The sequence below is a fragment of the Oncorhynchus nerka genome, linkage group LG13, assembly GCF_034236695.1.
Source record: "Oncorhynchus nerka isolate Pitt River linkage group LG13, Oner_Uvic_2.0, whole genome shotgun sequence".
NCBI classification, from domain to species: Eukaryota; Metazoa; Chordata; class Actinopteri; order Salmoniformes; family Salmonidae; genus Oncorhynchus; species Oncorhynchus nerka.
The window spans coordinates 2250696-2273924 of record NC_088408.1 but is presented as its reverse complement, the minus strand read 5'-3'; the positions used below and the strand labels follow the sequence as shown (position 1 = coordinate 2273924).

General features: G+C 41.7%; 1 protein-coding gene across 2 annotated transcripts in view; it reads left to right on the top strand.

The window, feature by feature from the left end:
• Window positions 1-23229, top strand: part of sec63 (SEC63 homolog, protein translocation regulator) — a 98334-nt gene that overhangs the window by 53769 nt on the left and 21336 nt on the right. For both annotated transcript variants that reach the window (XM_065026118.1, XM_065026117.1), the window contains exons 8-11: window positions 11244-11352; window positions 11567-11661; window positions 18944-19076; window positions 22388-22480. In XM_065026118.1, coding sequence (XP_064882190.1) covers window positions 11244-11352; window positions 11567-11661; window positions 18944-19076; window positions 22388-22480 — 430 coding nt within the window. The remainder of the gene's footprint in view (window positions 1-11243; window positions 11353-11566; window positions 11662-18943; window positions 19077-22387; window positions 22481-23229) is intronic.

The window sequence follows — 23229 nt, the reverse complement described above, 5'->3', positions numbered from 1 at the left end:
TGCATACATACATACTGTATACATACATACATGCATACATACATACTGCATACATACATACTGTATACATACATACTGTATACATACATACATACTGTATGTATACATACATACATACATACTGTATACATACATACATACTGTATACATACATACGTATATATACATACATACTACATACATACATACTGTATACATACATACTGTATACATACATACTGTATACATACATACATACATACTGTATACATACATACTGTATACATACATACTGTATACATACATACTGCATACATACTGTATACATACATACATACATACTGTATACATACATACATACTGTATACATACATACATACATACATACTGCATACATACTGTATACATACATACATACTGTACACATACATACATACTGTATACATACATACTGTATACATACATACTGTATATACATACTGCATACATACTGTATACATACCGTATACATACATACATACTGTATACATACTGCATACATACTGTATACATACTGCATACATACATACTGCATACATACTGTACACATACATACATACTGTATACATACATACTGTATACATACATACATACTGTATACATACATACTGTATACATACATACTGCATACATACTGTATACATACTGTATACATACATACATACTGTATACATACTGCATACATACTGTATACATACTGCATACATACATACTGCATACATACTGTACACATACATACATACTGTATACATACATACTGTATACATACATACTGTACACATACATACTGTATACATACATACTGTATACATACATACATACTGTATACATACATACTGTATACATACATGCATACTGTACACATACATACTGTATACATACATACTGTACACATACATACTGTATACATACATACTGTATACATACATACTGCATACATACATACTGCATACATACATACATACTGTATACATACATACTGCATACATACATACATACTGTATACACACATACTGTATACATACATACTGTATCCATACATACTTTATACATACATACATACTGTATCCATACATACATACTGTATACATACATACTGTATACATACTGTATACATACATACATACATACTGTATACATACATACATACTGTATACATACATACATACTGTATACATACATACATACTGTATACTACATACGTACTGTATACTACATACGTACTGTATACATACATACGTACTGTATACATACGTACTGTATACATACATACATACTGTATACATACATACTGTATACATACATACATACTGTATACATACATACTGTATACATACATACTGCATACATACTGTATACATACATACTGCATACATACTGTATACATACTGTATACATACATACATACATACATACTGTATACATACTGCATACATACATACATACATACTGTATACATACATACATACTGTATACATACATACATACATACTGTATACATAAATACTGTATACATACATACTGCATACATACTGCATACATACTGTATACATACATAAATACTGTATACATACATACTGCATACATACTGCATACATACTGTATACATACATACATACTGCATACATACATACTGTATACATACATACATACTGTATACATACATACTGTATACATACATACATACATACAGTATACATACATACATACTGTATACATACATACATACTGTATACATACATACTGTATACATACATACTGCATACATACTGCATACATACTGTATACATACATACATACTGTATACATACATACTGTATACATACATACTGCATACATACTGCATACATACTGTATACATACATACATACTGCATACATACATACTGCATACATACATACATACTGCATACATACATACTGTATACATACATACTGTATACATACATACATACTGTATACATACATACTGTATACATACATACTGTATACATACATACATACTGTATACATACATACATACATACATACATACTGTATATACATACATACTGTATACATACATGCATACATACTGTATACATACTGTATACATACTGTACATACATACATACTGCATACATACATACATACTGTACACATACATACATACTGTATACATACATACATACTGTATACATACATACATACTGTATACATACATACATACATACTGTATACATAAATACTGTATACATACATACTGCATACATACTGCATACATACTGTATACATACATACATACTGTATACATACATACTGTATACATACATACTGCATACATACTGTATACATACATACATACTGTATACATACATACTGTATACATACATACATACTGTATACATACATACTGTATACATACATACTGTATACATACATACATACTGTATACATACTACTGTATACATATACATAAACATACATACTGTATACATACATACTGTATACATACATACTGTATACATACATACTGTATACATACATACATACATACATACTGCATACATACATACATACATACATACTGTATACATACATACATACATACTGTATACATACATACATACTGTATACATACATACATACTGTACACATACATACTGCATACATACATACTGTATACATACATACTGTATACATACATACTGTATACATACATACTGTATACATACATACTGTATACACACATATTGTATACACACATACTGTATACATACTGTATACATACATACTGTATACACACATACTGTATACATACATACTGTATACACACATACATACTGTATACATACATACTGTATACATACATACTGTACACATACATACTGTATACATACATACTGCATACATACATACATACTGCATACATACATACTGCATACATACATACTGTATACATACATACATACTGTATACATACATACATACTGTATACATACATACTGTATACATACATACATACTGTATACATACATACATACTGTATACATACATACTGTATACATACATACATACATACTGTATACATACATACATATACATACATACATACTGTATACATACATACATACTGTATACATACATACATACTGTATACATACATACATACTGTACACATACATACATACTGTATACATACATACTGTATACATACATACTGTATACATACATACATACTGTATACATACATACTGTATACATACATACTGTATACATACATACTGCATACATACTGTATACATACTGTATACATACATACATACTGTATACATACTGCATACATACTGTATACATACTGCATACATACTGTACACATACATACATACTGTATACATACATACTGTATACATACATACTGTACACATACATACTGTATACATACATACTGTATACATACATACATACTGTACACATACATACTGTATACATACATACTGTATACATACATACTGTATACATACATGCATACTGTACACATACATACTGTATACATACATACTGTATACATACATACTGTATACATACATACTGTATACATACATACTGTATACATACATACTGCATACATACATACTGCATACATACTGCATACATACATACTGCATACATACATACTGTATACATACATACTGTATACATACATACATACTGTATACATACATACATACTGTATACTACATACGTACTGTATACTACATACGTACTGTATACATACATACTGTATACATACATACATACTGTATACATACATACTGTATACATACATACTGTATACATACATACTGCATACATACTGTATACATACATACATACATACTGTATACATACTGCATACATACTGTATACATACTGCATACATACATACTGCATACATACTGTATACATACATACATACTGTACACATACATACATACTGTATACATACATACTGTATACATACATACTGCATACATACTGCATACATACTGTATACATACCGTATACATACATACATACTGTATACATACTGCATACATACTGTATACATACTGCATACATACATACTGCATACATACTGTACACATACATACATACTGTATACATACATACTGTATACATACATACATACTGTATACATACATACTGTATACATACATACTGCATACATACTGTATACATACTGTATACATACATACATACTGTATACATACTGCATACATACTGTATACATACTGCATACATACATACTGCATACATACTGTACACATACATACATACTGTATACATACATACTGTATACATACATACTGTACACATACATACTGTATACATACATACTGTATACATACATACATACTGTATACATACATACTGTATACATACATGCATACTGTACACATACATACTGTATACATACATACTGTACACATACATACTGTATACATACATACTGTATACATACATACTGCATACATACATACTGCATACATACATACATACTGTATACATACATACTGCATACATACATACATACTGTATACACACATACTGTATACATACATACTGTATCCATACATACTTTATACATACATACATACTGTATCCATACATACATACTGTATACATACATACTGTATACATACTGTATACATACATACATACATACTGTATACATACATACATACATACTGTATACATACATACATACTGTATACTACATACGTACTGTATACTACATACGTACTGTATACATACATACGTACTGTATACATACGTACTGTATACATACGTACTGTATACATACATACATACTGTATACATACATACTGTATACATACATACATACTGTATACATACATACTGTATACATACATACTGCATACATACTGTATACATACATACTGCATACATACTGTATACATACTGTATACATACATACATACATACTGTATACATACTGCATACATACATACATACATACTGTATACATACATACATACTGTATACATACATACATACTGTATACATAAATACTGTATACATACATACTGCATACATACTGCATACATACTGTATACATACATAAATACTGTATACATACATACTGCATACATACTGCATACATACTGTATACATACATACATACTGCATACATACATACTGTATACATACATACATACTGTATACATACATACTGTATACATACATACATACATACAGTATACATACATACATACTGTATACATACATACATACTGTATACATACATACTGCATACATACTGCATACATACTGTATACATACATACATACTGTATACATAAATACTGTATACATACATACTGCATACATACTGCATACATACATACATACATACTGCATACATACATACTGCATACATACATACATACTGTATACATACATACATACTGTATACATACATACTGTATACATACATACTGTATACATACATACATACTGTATACATACATACATACTGTATACATACATACTGTATACATACATACTGTATACATACATACTGCATACATACTGTATACATACTGTATACATACTGCATACATACATACTGTATACATACTGCATACATACATACATACTGTACACATACATACATACTGTATACATACATACATACTGTATACATACATACATACTGTATACATACATACATACATACTGTATACATAAATACTGTATACATACATACTGCATACATACTGCATACATACTGTATACATACATACATACTGTATACATAAATACTGTATACATACATACTGCATACATACTGTATACATACATACATACTGCATACATACATACTGTATACATACATACATACTGTATACATACATACTGTATACATACATACATACTGTATACATACATACATACTGTATACATACATACTGTATACATACATACATACTGTATACATACATACATACTGTATACATACATACATACATACTGTATACATACATACATTCTGTATACATACATACATACTGTATACATACATACTGCATACATACTACATACATACATACTGTATACATAAATACTGTATACATACATACTGCATACATACTGCATACATACTGTATACATACATACATACTGCATACATACATACTGCATACATACATACATACTGTATACATACATACTGTATACATACATACTGTATACATACATACATACTGCATACATACATACTGCATACATACATACTGTATACATACATACTGTATACATACATACATACTGTATACATACATACATACTGTATACATACTGTATACATACTGTATACATACTGTATACATACATACATACATACTGTATACATACATACTGTATACATACATACATACATACTGTATACATACATACATACTGTATACATACATACTGTATACATACTGTATACATACATACATACATACTGTATACATACATACATACTGTATACTACATACGTACTGTATACCTACATACGTACTGTATACATACATACGTACTGTATACATACGTACTGTATACATACGTACTGTATACATACGTACTGTATACATACATACATACTGTATACATACATACATACTGCATACATACATACTGTATACATACATACATACTGTATACATACATACTGTATACATACATACATACATACTGTATACATACATACATACATACTGTATACATACATACTGCATACATACTGCATACATACTGTATACATACATACATACTGTATACATAAATACTGTATACATACATACTGCATACATACTGCATACATACTGTATACATACATACATACATACATACTGCATACATACATACATACTGTATACATACATACTGTATACATACATACATACTGCATACATACATACTGCATACATACATACTGCATACATACATACTGTATACATACATACTGTATACATACATACATACTGTATACATACATACTGTATACATACATACTGTATACATACATACATACTGTATACATACATACATACTGTATACATACATACTGTATACATACATACTGCATACATACTGTATACATAATGTATACATACTGCATACATACATACTGTATACATACTGCATACATACATACATACTGTACACATACATACATACTGTATACATACATACATACTGTATACATACATACATACTGTATACATACATACATACATACTGTATACATAAATACTGTATACATACATACTGCATACATACTGCATACATACTGTATACATACATACTGTATACATAAATACTGTATACATACATACTGCATACATACTGTATACATACATACATACTGCATACATACATACTGTATACATACATACATACTGTATACATACATACTGTATACATACATACTGTATACATACATACATACTGTATACATACATACTGTATACATACATACTGCAAACATACATACTGTATACATACATACTGTATACATACATACTGTATACATACATACTGTATACATACATACTGCATACATACATACTGCATACATACATACTGTATACATACATACATACATACTGTATACATACATACATACTGTATACATACATACATACTGTATACATACATACTGTACACATACATACTGCATACATACATACTGTATACATACATACTGTATACATACATACTGTATACACACATACATACTGTATACACACATACTGTATACACACATACTGTATACATACTGTATACATACATACTGTATACACACATACTGTATACATACATACTGTATACACACATACATACTGTATACATACATACTGTATACATACATACTGTACACATACATACTGTATACATACATACTGCATACATACATACATACTGCATACATACATACTGTATACATACATACATACTGTATACATACATACATACTGTATACATACATACATACTGTATACATACATACATACTGTATACATACATACATACTGTATACATACATACTGTATACATACATACATACATACTGTATACATACATACATACATACTGTATACATACATACATACTGTATACATACATACATACTGTATACTACATACATACTGTATACATACATACTGTATACATACATACTGTAAACATACATACTGTATACATACATACTGTATACATACATACATACTGTATGTATACATACTGTATACATACTGTATACATACATACATACTGTATACATACATACTGTATACATACATACTGTATACATACATACATACTGTATACATACATACATACTGTATACATACATACATACTGTATACATACTGCATACATACATACTGCATACATACTGTATACATACATACTGTATACATACATACTGTATACATACATACATACATACTGTATACATACATACTGTATACATACATACATACTGTATACATACATACATACATACATACATACTGTATACATACATACTGTATACATACATACATACTGTATACATACATACATACTGTACACATACATACATACTGTACACATACATACATACTGTATACATACATACTGTATACATACATACATACTGTACACATACATACATACTGTATACATACATACTGTATACATACATACATACTGTATACATACATACTGTATACATACATATATACTGTATACATACATACTGTATACATACATACATACATACTGTATACATACATACTGTATACATACATACTGTATACATACATACTGTATACATACATGCATACTGTATACATACTACATACATACTGTATACATACTGTATACATACTGTATACATACTGTATACATACATACATACTGTATACATACATACATACTGTATACATACATACTGTATACATACATACTGTATACATACATACATACATACATACTGTATACATACATACATACTGTATACATACATACATACTGTATACATACATACATACTGTATACATACATACTGTATACATACTGTATACATACTACATACATACTGTATACATACATACTGTATACATACTGTATACATACATACTGTATACATACACACATACTGTATCCATACATACTGTATACATACATACATACATACATACTGTATACATACATACATACTGTATACATACATACATACTGTATACATACATACATACTGTATACATACATACATACTGTATACATACATACTGTATACATACTGTATACATACTACATACATACTGTATACATACATACTGTATACATACTGTATACATACATACTGTATACATACACACATACTGTATCCATACATACTGTATACATACTGTACCTGACAGGGAGTGCTGGCTAGATACGTTAGCTTACTAGGTACATTAATACTGTAGCTAGCTACCTGACAGGAGTGCTGGCTAGATACGTTAGCTTACTAGGAACATGAATAGCTTTAGGTTGGTTGTTTTTAAGCTCAACTTCAGATTTCCACCAAGGATGTTGCCTCTCCAAACATCACTCTCCCTCGCTTGGGCAAGGGACATTTTAAGGTACACTTGGATGTGACGATGTAAACATCCTCCAAGGGCTGAGGGGTGTTAGGGCTGAGGGCTGAGGGCTGTTAGGGCTGAGGGCTGTTAGGGCTGAGGGCTGTTAGGGCTGAGGGCTGTTAGGGCTGAGGGCTGTTAGGGCTGAGGGCTGAGGGGTGTTAGGGCTGAGGGGTGTTAGGGCTGAGGGGTGTTAGGGCTGAGGGGTGTTAGGGCTGAGGGGTGTTAGGGCTGAGGGGTGTTAGGGCTGAGGGGTGTTAGGGCTGAGGGGTGTTAGGGCTGAGGGGTGTTAGGGCTGTTAGGGCTGTTAGGGCTGAGGGGTGTGAGGGCTGAGGGGTGTGAGGGGTGTTAGGGCTGAGGGCTGTTAGGGCTGAGGAGTGTCTACTTTGAGTTTGAAACGTAGCCCAAGCTTCTTGATTTACAGCAGAGACGTTCAACCCCCATTCCTGGATCAAAATCCCTGCTGCCTAACTTGTTTTGTACGTCTCCCTAGAAAAGAAAGCTTATGATTATATTAACCTCTCTGTGTCAGATGGATTAGACCCTTTCTTCTTTACCCTCTCTGAGGGTACGGAACCCGCTAGCTAGCGGGCTGAAAGTCCACAACACACGGTGATCGCTACATAAATAGTCATATTAAACATTCATGGAAATACAAGTGTCTCACATGGTTCGAAAGCCTAGAATCTTGCTAATCCAACTGCGTTGTCAGATTTTAAAAAATGATTTACTGCGAAAGAATACGATGCGATAATCTGAGGATAGAGCCCCATAAAAAAACAACGATTTCAACCAAGCACAGGCGTAACAAAATCACAAACTGCATTAAAATAAATGGTTTACCTTTGATGATCTTCGTCTGTTTGCAATCCCAATGCTCATTGTTACACAATGAGTGATCTTTTGTTTGATAAAATCCGTTTTTTATAGCCCTAGTAACACGAAACATTTTGTGAACCTGCTTGCGTCGTGAATTCCAGGTAAATAACCCACACAGAACGTGACTTTATCCAGTCATGTTTGGTTTCACTGCAATCATCTGGTTTGTTTGTAAACACAACCAAACCTGATGGGCCATTTCGCGGGACGTATTGACTGAAAGAAACCGATTTGAAGACCACACAAGTAATGACATCACGGTGCACCAATGATATGACCTCTGTTTCGTTGATTGACAGTATTTTAACGGAAATCATATGAAAATCTTGAGTGCCTCCCAACAACCAAACCAATGGGACGGAACCGGTATGAACTACTGGAAACTTCCCAAACCTGGTCTCTGCTCTTCCCTCTCTAGTTCCCTCAATCTTTCTTCAACTTCCTGCTCTTCTCCCCCCTCAGGGTACGTGGTGGTATCGGTAACAAACCTTGTCTCTTCTCCCCCCTCAGGGTACGTGGTGGTATCGGTAACAAACCTTGTCTCTTCTCCCCCCTCAGGGTACGTGGTGGTATCGGTAACAAACCTTGTCTCTTCTCCCCCCTCAGGGTACGTGGTGGTATCGGTAACAAACCTTGTCTCTTCTCCCCCCTCAGGGTACGTGGTGGTATCGGTAACAAACCTTGTCTCTGCTCTTCTCCCCCCTCAGGGTACGTGGTGGTATCGGTCTATACGTTATAGTGGCGACCAGATTCTAATCAACACGACACAACTCTTCATGCACTTTATGTACAAGACGCCCAACATGAACATGAAACGTGAGTTAACGAACCGCAGTTTTAAAGTGGTACTTCACCCACATTTATAAAAATGACACATTTTTGTTTCCTTGCCATGTCAACAGTCTATGGACCACGTATGGCTTAGGTTGCCTGGCCGCTGTTTCCAAAATGCTAACTTTCTAGCATTTGTGGCACAAATCTAATTAGTCAATGGTACCGATATTAGCATTGTTCACGGGTCATGTCGTAGGGTTGTCCATGGTGTTGACGGCTGCGTTTGAGTTTGACCCGCGCAGCAACAAAGAGGCCACCATACGACCCACGGACAACATCCAAGTACCACAGGTAAAATAGTGCCTGTCGTTCTGTCTGCCTGCCCTGTCGTTCTGTCTGCCTGCCCTGTCGTTCTGTCTGCCTGCCCTGTCGTTCTGTCTGCCTGCCCTGTCGTTCTGTCTGCCTGCCCTGTCGTTCTGTCTGCCTGCCCTGTCGTTCTGTCTGCCTGCCCTGTCGTTCTGTCTGCCTGCCCTGTCGTTCTGTCTGCCTGCCCTGTCGTTCTGCCTGCCTGCCTGCCTGTCATTCTGTCTGCCTGCCTGTCTGCCTGCCTGTCGTTCGGTCTGCCTGCCTGTCGTTCGGTCTGCCTGCCTGTCGTTCGGTCTGCCTGCCTGTCGTTCGGTCTGCCTGCCTGTCGTTCGGTCTGCCTGCCTGTCGTTCTGTCTGCCTGCCTGTCTCGTTCTGTCTGCCTGCCTGTCTCGTTCTGTCTGCCTGCCTGTCTCGTTCTGTCTCAGGGATGCAAATGAGTCACCTTTCGTTGAAATTCACAGTTGAATCCAAAATAGGTGACCTACGTGATTTGTGTAGATCTGATGAGTAAAGGTTTTGGGGAGGGGGCATTGGATCAGACTACTGGTTGTTATTGGGAGGGTGGCTTTGGATCAGACTACTGGTTGTTATTGGGAGGGGGCTTTGGATCAGACTACTGGTTGTTATTGGGAGGGGGCATTGGATCAGACTACTGGTTGTTATTGGGAGGGGTGGCTTTGGATCAGACTACTGGTTGTTATTGGGAGGGGGGCTTTGGATCAGACTACTGGTTGTTATTGGGAGGGGGCTTTGGATCAGACTACTGGTTGTTATTGGGAGGGGGCTTTGGATCAGACTACTGGTTGTTATTGGGAGGGGGCTTTGGATCAGACTACTGGTTGTTATTGGGAGGGGGCTTTGGATCAGACTACTGGTTGTTATTGGGAGGGGGCTTTGGATCAGACTACTGGTTGTTATTGGGGGGGCTTTGGATCAGACTACTGGTTGTTATTGGGGGGGCTTTGGATCAGACTACTGGTTGTTATTGGGGGCTTTGGATCAGACTACTGGTTGTTATTGGGAGGGGGCTTTGGATCAGACTACTGGTTGTTATTGGGAGGGGGCTTTGGATCAGACTACTGGTTGTTATTGGGGGGTCTTTGGATCAGACTACTGGTCTTTGGTTACTTGGGGGCTTTGGATCAGACTACTGGTTGTTATTGGGGGGCTTTGGATTAGACTACTGGTTGTTATTGGGGGGGGGGGGGGCTTTGGATCAGACTACTGGCTGTAAGAGAAAGAGTGATGCACGTTTGGAGCAATACTGGCCGTATCCAATCGTGACAGCGGAATGCAGCACGTGACTGAAGAGTGACGAGACAACCGATTTGCTAGTTACAGCGTCAGAGCTCTGGAAAGACCGCACAGAGTGTCCCCTGAACGATATCGTAGAGATAGGTGACAAGCCTGACCACGGACACTGGGTGAGAAGGTGACTCCATGAGCTGTAACCGAAAAGAACTGTCATTTGGAAAGTTTGAGGTGCAAGAGACAGTGTGGTGGAATAAGTATTGTTAGAGTTAAGTGACGGCATTCATGGTAACAAGCGTTCTGTTATAAAGGCATTCATGGCAACAAGCGCATCTTGCTCGCTGGTTCGATTTGTCCGTTAGCGAAGTTAGCCAGAGAAACCTAACCTAACAAGCGTTCTATTATAAAGGCTGTCATGGTAACACGCGTTCTATTATAAAGGCTGTCATGGTAACAAGCGTTCTATAATAAAGGCTTGTCATGGTAACACGCGTTCTATTATAAAGGCTGTCATGGTAACACGCGTTCTATTATAAAGGCTGTCATGGTAACAAGCATTCTATTATAAAGGCTGTCATGGTAACACGTGTTCTATTATAAAGGCTGTCATGGTAACAAGCGTTCTATTAAAAAGGCTGTCATGGTAACACGCATTCTATTATAAAGGCTGTCATGGTAACACGTGTTCTATTATAAAGGCTGTCATGGTAACAAGCATTCTATTAAAAAGGCTGTCATGGTAACAAGCGTTCTATTATAAAGGCTGTCATGGTAACAAGTGTTCTATTATAAAGGCTGTCATGGTAACAAGCATTCTATAATAAAGGCTGTCATGGTAACACGCGTTCTGTTATAAAGGATGTCATGGTAACAAGCGTTCTATTATAAAGGCTGTCATGGTAACACGCGTTCTATAATAAAGGCTGTCATGGTAACACGCGTTCTGTTATAAAGGCTGTCATGGTAACACGCGTTCTATTATAAAGGCTGTCATGGTAACACGCATTCTATTATAAAGGCTGTCATGGTAACACGCGTTCTATTATAAAGGCTGTCATGGTAACACGCGTTCTATTATAAAGGCTGTCATGGTAACACGCGTTCTATTATAAAGGCTGTCATGGTAACACGCGTTCTATTATAAAGGCTATCATGGTAACACGAGTTCTATTATAAAGGCTGTCATGGTAACACGCGTTCTATTATAAAGGCTGTCATGGTAACACGCGTTCTATTATAAAGGCTGTCATGGCAACAAGCGTTCTATTATAAAGGCTTTCATGGTAACAAGCGTTCTGTTATACAGGCTGTCATGTCAACAAGCAATATATTAAAAAGGCTGTCATGGTAACAAGTGTTCTATTATAAAGGCTGTCATGGTAACAAGTGTTCTATTATAAAGGCTGTCATGGTAACAAGTGTTCTATTATAAAGGCTGTCATGGCAACAAGCGTTCTATTATAAAGGCTGTCATGGCAACAAGCGTTCTATTATTAAAGGCTGTCATGGCAACAAGCCTTCTATTATAAAGGCTGTCATGGTAACAAGCCTTCTATTATAAAGGCTGTCATGGCAACAAGTGTTCTATTATAAAGGCTGTCATGGTAACTGTAATATTAGTGTATTGTTTTTTCAAGACTTGAGTGTCATTTGCAGTAAAGTCTAGTCAACAAATAACGTTGGATTTCTTTGTTTTTTAGCTGTGAATTAGGTTCACATGAACCACTTTATTTGATCATGTAGGTCATATTGGGTTGTTTAATTAGTTAAAACCTGCATTTCTCTCTGCAGGGATTTATTCCATGTTTCAGTGCAACAACAAAGACTGTCACCTTTTTGGTTCCTCACCAGTTTGCATCCCTGCTGTCGACCTGTCTGTCTACGTGTTGGTCTCTCTCTCTCTCTGTGTGTCGGGTCTCTCTCTCTCTCGGCCTCTGTGTGTCGGGTCTCTCTCTCTCTCGGCCTCTGTGTGTCGGGTCTCTCTCTCTCTCGGCCTCTGTGTGTCGGGTCTCTCTCTCTCTCGGCCTCTGTGTGTCGGGTCTCTCTCTCTCGGCCTCTGTGTGTGGGGTCTCTCTCTCTCTCGGCCTCTGTGTGTGGGTCTCTCTCTCTCTCTCGGCCTCTGTGTGTGGGTCTCTCTCTCTCTCTCTCGGCCTCTGTGTGTGGGTCTCTCTCTCTCTCTCTCGGCCTCTGTGTGTGGGTCTCTCTCTCTCTCTCGGCCTCTGTGTGTGGGTCTCTCTCTCTCTCTCTCTCTCTGCCTCTGTGTGTCAGGTCTCTCTCTCTCGGCCTCTGTGTGTCGGGTCTCTCTCTCTCGGCCTCTGTGTGTGGGTCTCTCTCTCTCTCGGCCTCTGTGTGTGGGGTCTCTCTCTTTCTCGGCCTCTGTGTGTGGGGTCTCTCTCTTTCTCGGCCTCTGTGTGTGGGTCTCTCTCTCTCTCGGCCTCTGTGTGTGGGTCTCTCTCTCTCTCGGCCTCTGTGTGTGGGTCTCTCTCTCTCTCTCGGCCTCTGTGTGTGGGTCTCTCTCTCTCTCTCTGCCTCTGTGTGTCGGGTCTCTCTCTCTCTCTCGGCCTCTGTGTGTGGGTCTCTCTCTCTCTCTCGGCCTCTGTGTGTGGGTCTCTCTCTCTCTCGGCCTCTGTGTGTGGGTCTCTCTCTCTCTCGGCCTCTGTGTGTGGGTCTCTCTCTCTCTCTGCCTCTGTGTGTCGGTCTCTCTCTCTCTCTCTCTCTCTCTCTCTCTGCCTCTGTGTGTCGGTCTCTCTCTCTCTCTGCCTCTGTGTGGGTCTCTCTCTCTCTCGGCCTCTGTGTGTCTGTCTCTCTCTCTCTCGGCCTCTGTGTGTCTGTCTCTCTCTCTCTCGGCCTCTGTGTGTCGGCCTCTCTCTCTCTCGGCCTCTGTGTGTCGGGTCTCTCTCTCTCTCGGCCTCTGTGTGTGGGGTCTCTCTCTCTCTCGGCCTCTGTGTGTGGGTCTCTCTCTCTCTCTCGGCCTCTGTGTGTGGGTCTCTCTCTCTCTCTCTCGGCCTCTGTGTGTGGGTCTCTCTCTCTCTCTCTCGGCCTCTGTGTGTGGGTCTCTCTCTCTCTCTCTCGGCCTCTGTGTGTGGGTCTCTCTCTCTCTCTCTCTCTCTGCCTCTGTGTGTCAGGTCTCTCTCTCTCGGCCTCTGTGTGTCGGGTCTCTCTCTCTCGGCCTCTGTGTGTGGGTCTCTCTCTCTCTCGGCCTCTGTGTGTGGGGTCTCTCTCTTTCTCGGCCTCTGTGTGTGGGTCTCTCTCTTTCTCGGCCTCTGTGTGTGGGTCTCTCTCTCTCGGCCTCTGTGTGTGGGTCTCTCTCTCTCTCGGCCTCTGTGTGTGGGTCTCTCTCTCTCTCTCGGCCTCTGTGTGTGGGTCTCTCTCTCTCTCTCTCTGCCTCTGTGTGTCGGGTCTCTCTCTCTCTCTCGGCCTCTGTGTGTGGGTCTCTCTCTCTCTCTCGGCCTCTGTGTGTGGGTCTCTCTCTCTCTCGGCCTCTGTGTGTGGGTCTCTCTCGGCCTCTGTGTGTGGGTCTCTCTCTCTCTCGGCCTCTGTGTGTGGGTCTCTCTCTCTCTCTCTCTGCCTCTGTGTGTCGGTCTCTCTCTCTCTCTCTCTCTCTCTCTCTGCCTCTGTGTGTCGGTCTCTCTCTCTCTCTGCCTCTGTGTGGGTCTCTCTCTCTCTCGGCCTCTGTGTGTCTGTCTCTCTCTCTCTCGGCCTCTGTGTGTCGGCCTCTCTCTCTCTCGGCCTCTGTGTGTCGGGTCTCTCTCTCTCTCGGCCTCTGTGTGTCGGGTCTCTCTCTCTCTGTGTGTGGGCCTCTGCCTCTGTGTGGGGTCTCTCTCTCTCTCTCGGCCTCTGTGTGTGGGTCTCTCTCTCTCTCTCGGCCTCTTTGTGTGGGTCTCTCTCTCTCTCTCTCGGCCTCTGTGTGTGGGTCTCTCTCTCTCTCTCTCTCTCTGCCTCTGTGTGTGGGTCTCTCTCTCGGCCTCTGTGTGTGGGTCTCTCTCTCTCGGCCTCTGTGTGTGGGTCTCTCTCTCGGCCTCTGTGTGTGGGTCTCTCTCTCTCTCTCTCGGCCTCTGTGTGTGGGTCTCTCTCTCTCTCGGCCTCTGTGTGTGGGTCTCTCTCTCTCGGCCTCTGTGTGTGGGTCTCTCTCTCTCTCGGCCTCTGTGTGTGGGTCTCTCTCTCTCTCTCGGCCTCTGTGTGTGGGTCTCTCTTTCTCTCTCTCTCTGCCTCTGTGTGTCGGGTCTCTCTCTCTCTCGGCCTCTGTGTGTGGGTCTCTCTCTCTCTCTCGGCCTCTGTGTGTGGGTCTCTCTCTCTCTCGGCCTCTGTGTGTGGGTCTCTCTCCTCTGTGTGTGGGTCTCTCTCGGCCTCTGTGTGTGGGTCTCTCTCTCTCTCGGCCTCTGTGTGTGGGTCTCTCTCTCTCTCTCTGCCTCTGTGTGTGGTCTCTCTCTCTCTCTCTCTCTCTCTCTGCCTCTGTGTGTCTGTCTCTCTCTCTCTCGGCCTCTGTGTGTCGGTCTCTCTCTCTCGGCCTCTGTGTGGGTCTCTCTCTCTCGGCCTCTCTCTCTCGGCCTCTCTCTCTCGGCCTCTGTGTGTGGGTCTCTCTCTCTCTCGGCCTCTGTGTGTGGGTCTCTCTCTCTCTCTCTGCCTCTGTGTGTCAGGGGTCTCTCTCTCTCTCGGCCTCTGTGTGTGGGGGCCTCTCTCTCTCTCTCGGCCTCTGTGTGTGGGTCTCTCTCTCTCGGCCTCTGTGTGTGGGTCTCTCTCTCTCGGCCTCTGTGTGTGGGGCCTCTGTGTGTGGGTCTCTCTCTCTCTCGGCCTCTGTGTGTGGGTCTCTCCTCTGCCTCTGTGTGTGGGTCTCTCTCTCTCTCGGCCTCTGTGTGTGGGTCTCTCTCTCTCTCTCTCGGCCTCTGTGTGTGGGTCTCTCTCTCTCTCTCTGTGTGTCGGCCTCTGTGTGTGGGTCTCTCTCTCTCGGCCTCTGTGTGTGGGTCTCTCTCTCTCTCTCTCGGCCTCTGTGTGTGGGTCTCTCTCTCTCTCGGCCTCTGTGTGTGGGTCTCTCTCTCTCGGCCTCTGTGTGTGGGTCTCTCTCTCTCGGCCTCTGTGTGTGGGTCTCTCTCTCTCTCGGCCTCTGTGTGTGGGTCTCTCTCTCTCTCGGCCTCTGTGTGTGGGTCTCTCTCTCTCTCGGCCTCTGTGTGTGGGTCTCTCTCTCTCTCGGCCTCTGTGTGTGGGTCTCTCTCTCTCTCTCTCTCGGCCTCTGTGTGTGGGTCTCTCTCTCTCTCTCTCTCGGCCTCTGTGTGTGGGTCTCTCTCTCTCTCGGCCTCTGTGTGTGGGTCTCTCTCTCTCTCTCTCGGCCTCTGTGTGTGGGTCTCTCTCTCGGCCTCTGTGTGTGGGGTCTCTCTCTTTCTCGGCCTCTGTGTGTGGGTCTCTCTCTTTCTCGGCCTCTGTGTGTGGGTCTCTCTCTCTCTCGGCCTCTGTGTGTGGGTCTCTCTCGGCCTCTGTGTGTGGGTCTCTCTCTCGGCCTCTCTCTCTCGGCCTCTGTGTGTGGGTCTCTCTCTCTCTCTCTCGGCCTCTGTGTGTGGGTCTCTCTCTGCCTCTGTGTGTGGGTCTCTCTCTCTCTCTCTGCCTCTGTGTGTCGGTCTCTCTCTCTCTCGGCCTCTGTGTGTCTGTCTCTCTCTCTCTCGGCCTCTGTGTGTCGGTCTCTCTCTCTCTCTCGGCCTCTGTGTGTCTGTCTCTCTCTCTCTCGGCCTCTGTGTGTGGGTCTCTCTCTCTCTCTCGGCCTCTGTGTGTGGGTCTCTCTCTCTCTCTCTCTCTCTCTGCCTCTGTGTGTCGGGTCTCTCTCTCTCTCTGCCTCTGTGTGTCGGGTCTCTCTCTCTCTCGGCCTCTGTGTGTGGGTCTCTCTCTCTCTCGGCCTCTGTGTGTGGGTCTCTCTCTCTCTCGGCCTCTGTGTGTGGGTCTCTCTCTCGGCCTCTGTGTGTGGGTCTCTCTGGGCCTCTGTGTGTGGGTCTCTTCTCGGTCTGTTAAAACTCTCCCTGTCTCTCTCTAGCTGATCCGTGAGTTGGGGAACATCAACGTGAAGAAGAAGGAGCCTCCATTCTGCTACCCATACAGTCTTAAGGCCCGGGTACTGGTGTTGGCTCACCTGGCACGCATGGAGGTCTCAGACGACATCGAAGAGGGTACGACACACCGCGCACACAGGGCTGCTACGGTTACCGTATTACCGCCTCACCGGCGGTCACAAGTCACGACAACATTCAAATTTCACTTGACCGTTTAGTCACGGTAATTAGGTTTCTCCAAGCTCTGATGCTGCTGACGGTCATTACTAAACTACCAAACTGTCTAACTGCCTGGTACTCAGCACTCTATTGTCCCTCTAATCACTGCCTGGTACTCAGCACTCTACTGTCCCTCTAATCACTGCCTGGTACTCAGCACTCTATTGTCCCTCTAATCACTGCCTGGTACTCAGCACTCTATTGTCCCTCTAATCACTGCCTGGTACTCAGCACTCTATTGTCCCTCTAATCACTGCCTGGTACTCAGCACTCTATTGTCCCTCTAGTCACTGCCTGGTACTCAGCACTCTATTGTCCCTCTAGTCACTGCCTGGTACTCAGCACTCTATTGTCCCTCTAATCACTGCCTGGTACTCAGCACTCTATTGTCCCTCTAATCACTGCCTGGTACTCAGCACTCTATTGTCCCTCTAATCACTGCCTGGTACTCAGCACTCTATTGTCCCTCTAATCACTGCCTGGTACTCAGCACTCTATTGTCCCTCTAATCACTCTGACATCAATGTAAATGTATTAGAAAATCAACTGAAACAGTTCATGTGAGCCCATGAACTCATGTTGCACAACATTTATATAGGTTGATTAAACAGAGTGATGGCCTCTATTAAAAAGAGGAGGATCCCATCGGCTTTCTATAGGCTAGGCCTACTATATTTATTAATCAGCGTTCCTAATATTCACCACATTGCTTCTCTTTTACAATGAACCGCGGGAAAAGCGTCCTACATTCACAATTTTTATTTATTGAACCTATATTTAATTAGGCAAGTCCGTTAAAAACACATTCTTATTTACAATGAGGCAAAGGCCTCCTGCGGGGAAAACACGCACGCACAGAACAAGAGACAACACAAGGCTACATAAAGAGAGACCTAACACGACATGGTAGCAACACGACATGGTAGCAACACGACATGGTAGCAACACGACATGGTAGCAACACGACATGGTAGCAACATGGTAGCGACATGGTAGCGACACGACGTGGCAGCAACACGACGTGGCAGCAACACGACGTGGCAGCAACACGACGTGGCAGCAACACAACATGACAACAACATGGTAGCAACACAACGTGGTAGCAACACAACATGACAACAACATGGTAGCAACACGACGTGGTAGCAACACAACATGACAACAACATGGTAGCAACACGACGTGGTAGCAACACAACATGACAACAACATGGTAGCAACACAACGTGGTAGCAACACAACATGGTAGCAACACGACATGGTAGCGACATGGTAGCAACACGACGTGGTAGCAACACGACATGGTAGCAACACGACGTAGTAGCAGCACATAACATGGTAGCAGCACGACGTGGTAGCAACACGACGTGGTAGCAACACGACGTGGTAGCAACACGACGTAGTAGCAGCACATAACATGGTAGCAGCACGACGTGGTAGCAACACATAACATGGTAGCAACACGACGTAGTAGCAACACATAACATGGTAGCAGCACGACGTGGTAGCAACACGACATGGTAGCAACACGACGTAGCAACACAACGTGGTAGCAGCACATAACATGGTACAAACAATATTGGGCACAGACAACAGCACAAAGGGCAAGAAGGTAGAGACAACAATACATCATGCGAAGCAGCCACTACTGTCAGTAAGAGTCCATGATTGAGTCTTTGACTGAAAAGATTGAGATAAAACTGTCCAGTTTGAGTGTTTGTTGCAGCTCGTTCCAGTCGCTAGCTGCAGCGAACTGAAAAGAGGAGCGACCCAGGGATGTGTGCTTTGGGGACCTTTAACAGAATGTGACTGGCAGAACGGGTGTTGTATGTGGAGGATGAGGGCTGCAGTATATATCTCAGATAGGGTGGGGTGAGGTCTAAGAGGGTTTTATAAATAAGCATCAACCAGTAGGTCTTGCGACGGGTATACAGAGATGACCAGTTTACAGAGGAGTATAGAGTGCAGTGATGTATCCTATAAGGAGCATTGGTGGCAAATCTGATGGCCGAATGGTAAAGAACATCTAGCCGCTCGAGAGCACCCTGACCTGCCGATCTATAAATTATGTTTTCGTAATCCAGCATGGGCAGGACGGTCATCTGAATCAGGGTTAGTTTGGCAGCTGGGGTGAAAGAGGAGCGATTACGATAGAGGAAACCAAGTCTAGATTTAAACTTAGCCTGCAGCTTTGATATGTGCTGAGAGAAGGACAGTGTACCGTCTAGCCATACTCCCAAGTACTTGTATGAGGTGACTACCTCAAGCTTTAAACCCTCAGAGGTAGTAATCACACCTGTGGGAAGAGGGGCATTCTTCTTACCGAACCACATGACCTTTGTTTTGGAGGTGTTCAGAACAAGGTTAAGGGCAGAGAAAGCTTGTTGGACACTAAGAAAGCTTTGTTGTAGAGAGTTTAACACAATCTGGGGAGGAGCCAGCTGAGTCTAAGACTGTAAATGGATGAGAGAGCTTCCTACTGCCTGAGCGGTGTTGTTGATGTAAATTGAGAAGAGGGTAGGGCCTAGGATCGAGCCTTGGGGTACTCCCTTGGTGACAGGCAATGGCTGTGACAGCAGATGTTCTGACTTTATACACTGCACTCTTTGAGAGAGGTAGTTAGCAAACCAGGCCAAAGACCCCACAGAGACACCAATACTCATTAGCCGGCCCACAAGAATGGAATGGTCTAGCGTATCAACAGCTTTGGCCAAGTCAATAAAAATAGCAGCACAACACGGCTTAGAATCTAGGTCAATGGTGACATCATTGAGGACCTTTAAGGTTGCAGTGACACATCCTTAACCTGAGCAGAAAACAGGTTACATACCTGAATACTATAGACATCAAGAAAGCCAGCCAGCTGAATATTGACAGGTTTTTTCCAACAATTGATAAACGGGGAAAAATAGAAATAGGCCTAGAACAGTTAGGATCAGCTTGATCTCCCCCTTTAAATAAAGGATTAACTCTGGCTGCCTTCCAAGCAATGGGAACCTACACAGAGAGGAGAGACAGGTTAAAAAGGTTGGGCTTGGTGATGATAGCGGCAGCAACCTTAAAGAAGAAAGGGTCTAAACCATCTGACACAGATGTTTTTTTGGGGTCAAGTTTAAGGAGCTCCTTTAGCACCCCTGCCCACCCGCTCTGTGTCTCACTCTCTCTCTCTCTCTCTCTCTCTCTCTCTCTCTCTCTCTCTCTGTGTTACAGACCAGAGGTTTGTGGTGAGGAAGAGTCCAGCTCTGCTCCAGGAGATGGTCAACGTGGGCTGTCAACTCACCATGATGGCCAACAGCAGAGGAGGTACACACACACACACACACACACACTGTCAACTCACCATGCTGGCCAACAGCAGACTGACACACACACAGACACTTGCCCAAACTGACCCAGATGCATGCTGGCCTGTGTGTGCAGGGTTCCATGCCCCCAGGCTGGTGTCGATAGAGAACTGTATGAAGCTGACCCAGATGCATGCTGGCCTGTGTGTGCAGGGTTCCATGCCCCCAGGCTGGTGTCGATAGAGAACTGTATGAAGCTGACCCAGATGCATGCTGGCCTGTGTGTGCAGGGTTCCATGCCCCCAGGCTGGTGTCGATAGAGAACTGTATGAAGCTGACCCAGATGCATGCTGGCCTGTGTGTGCAGGGTTCCATGCCCCCAGGCTGGTGTCGATAGAGAACTGTATGAAGCTGACCCAGATGCATGCTGGCCTGTGTGTGCAGGGTTCCATGCCCCCAGGCTGGTGTCGATAGAGAACTGTATGAAGCTGACCCAGATGCATGCTGGCCTGTGTGTGCAGGGTTCCATGCCCCCAGGCTGGTGTCGATTGAGAACTGTATGAAGCTGACCCAGATGAATGCTGACCTGTGTGTGCAGGGTTCCATGCCCCCAGGCTGGTGTCGATAGAGAACTGTATGAAGCTGACCCAGATGCATGCTGGCCTGTGTGTGCAGGGTTCCATGCCCCCAGGCTGGTGTCGATAGAGAACTGTATGAAGCTGACCCAGATGCATGCTGGCCTGTGTGTGCAGGGTTCCATGCCCCCAG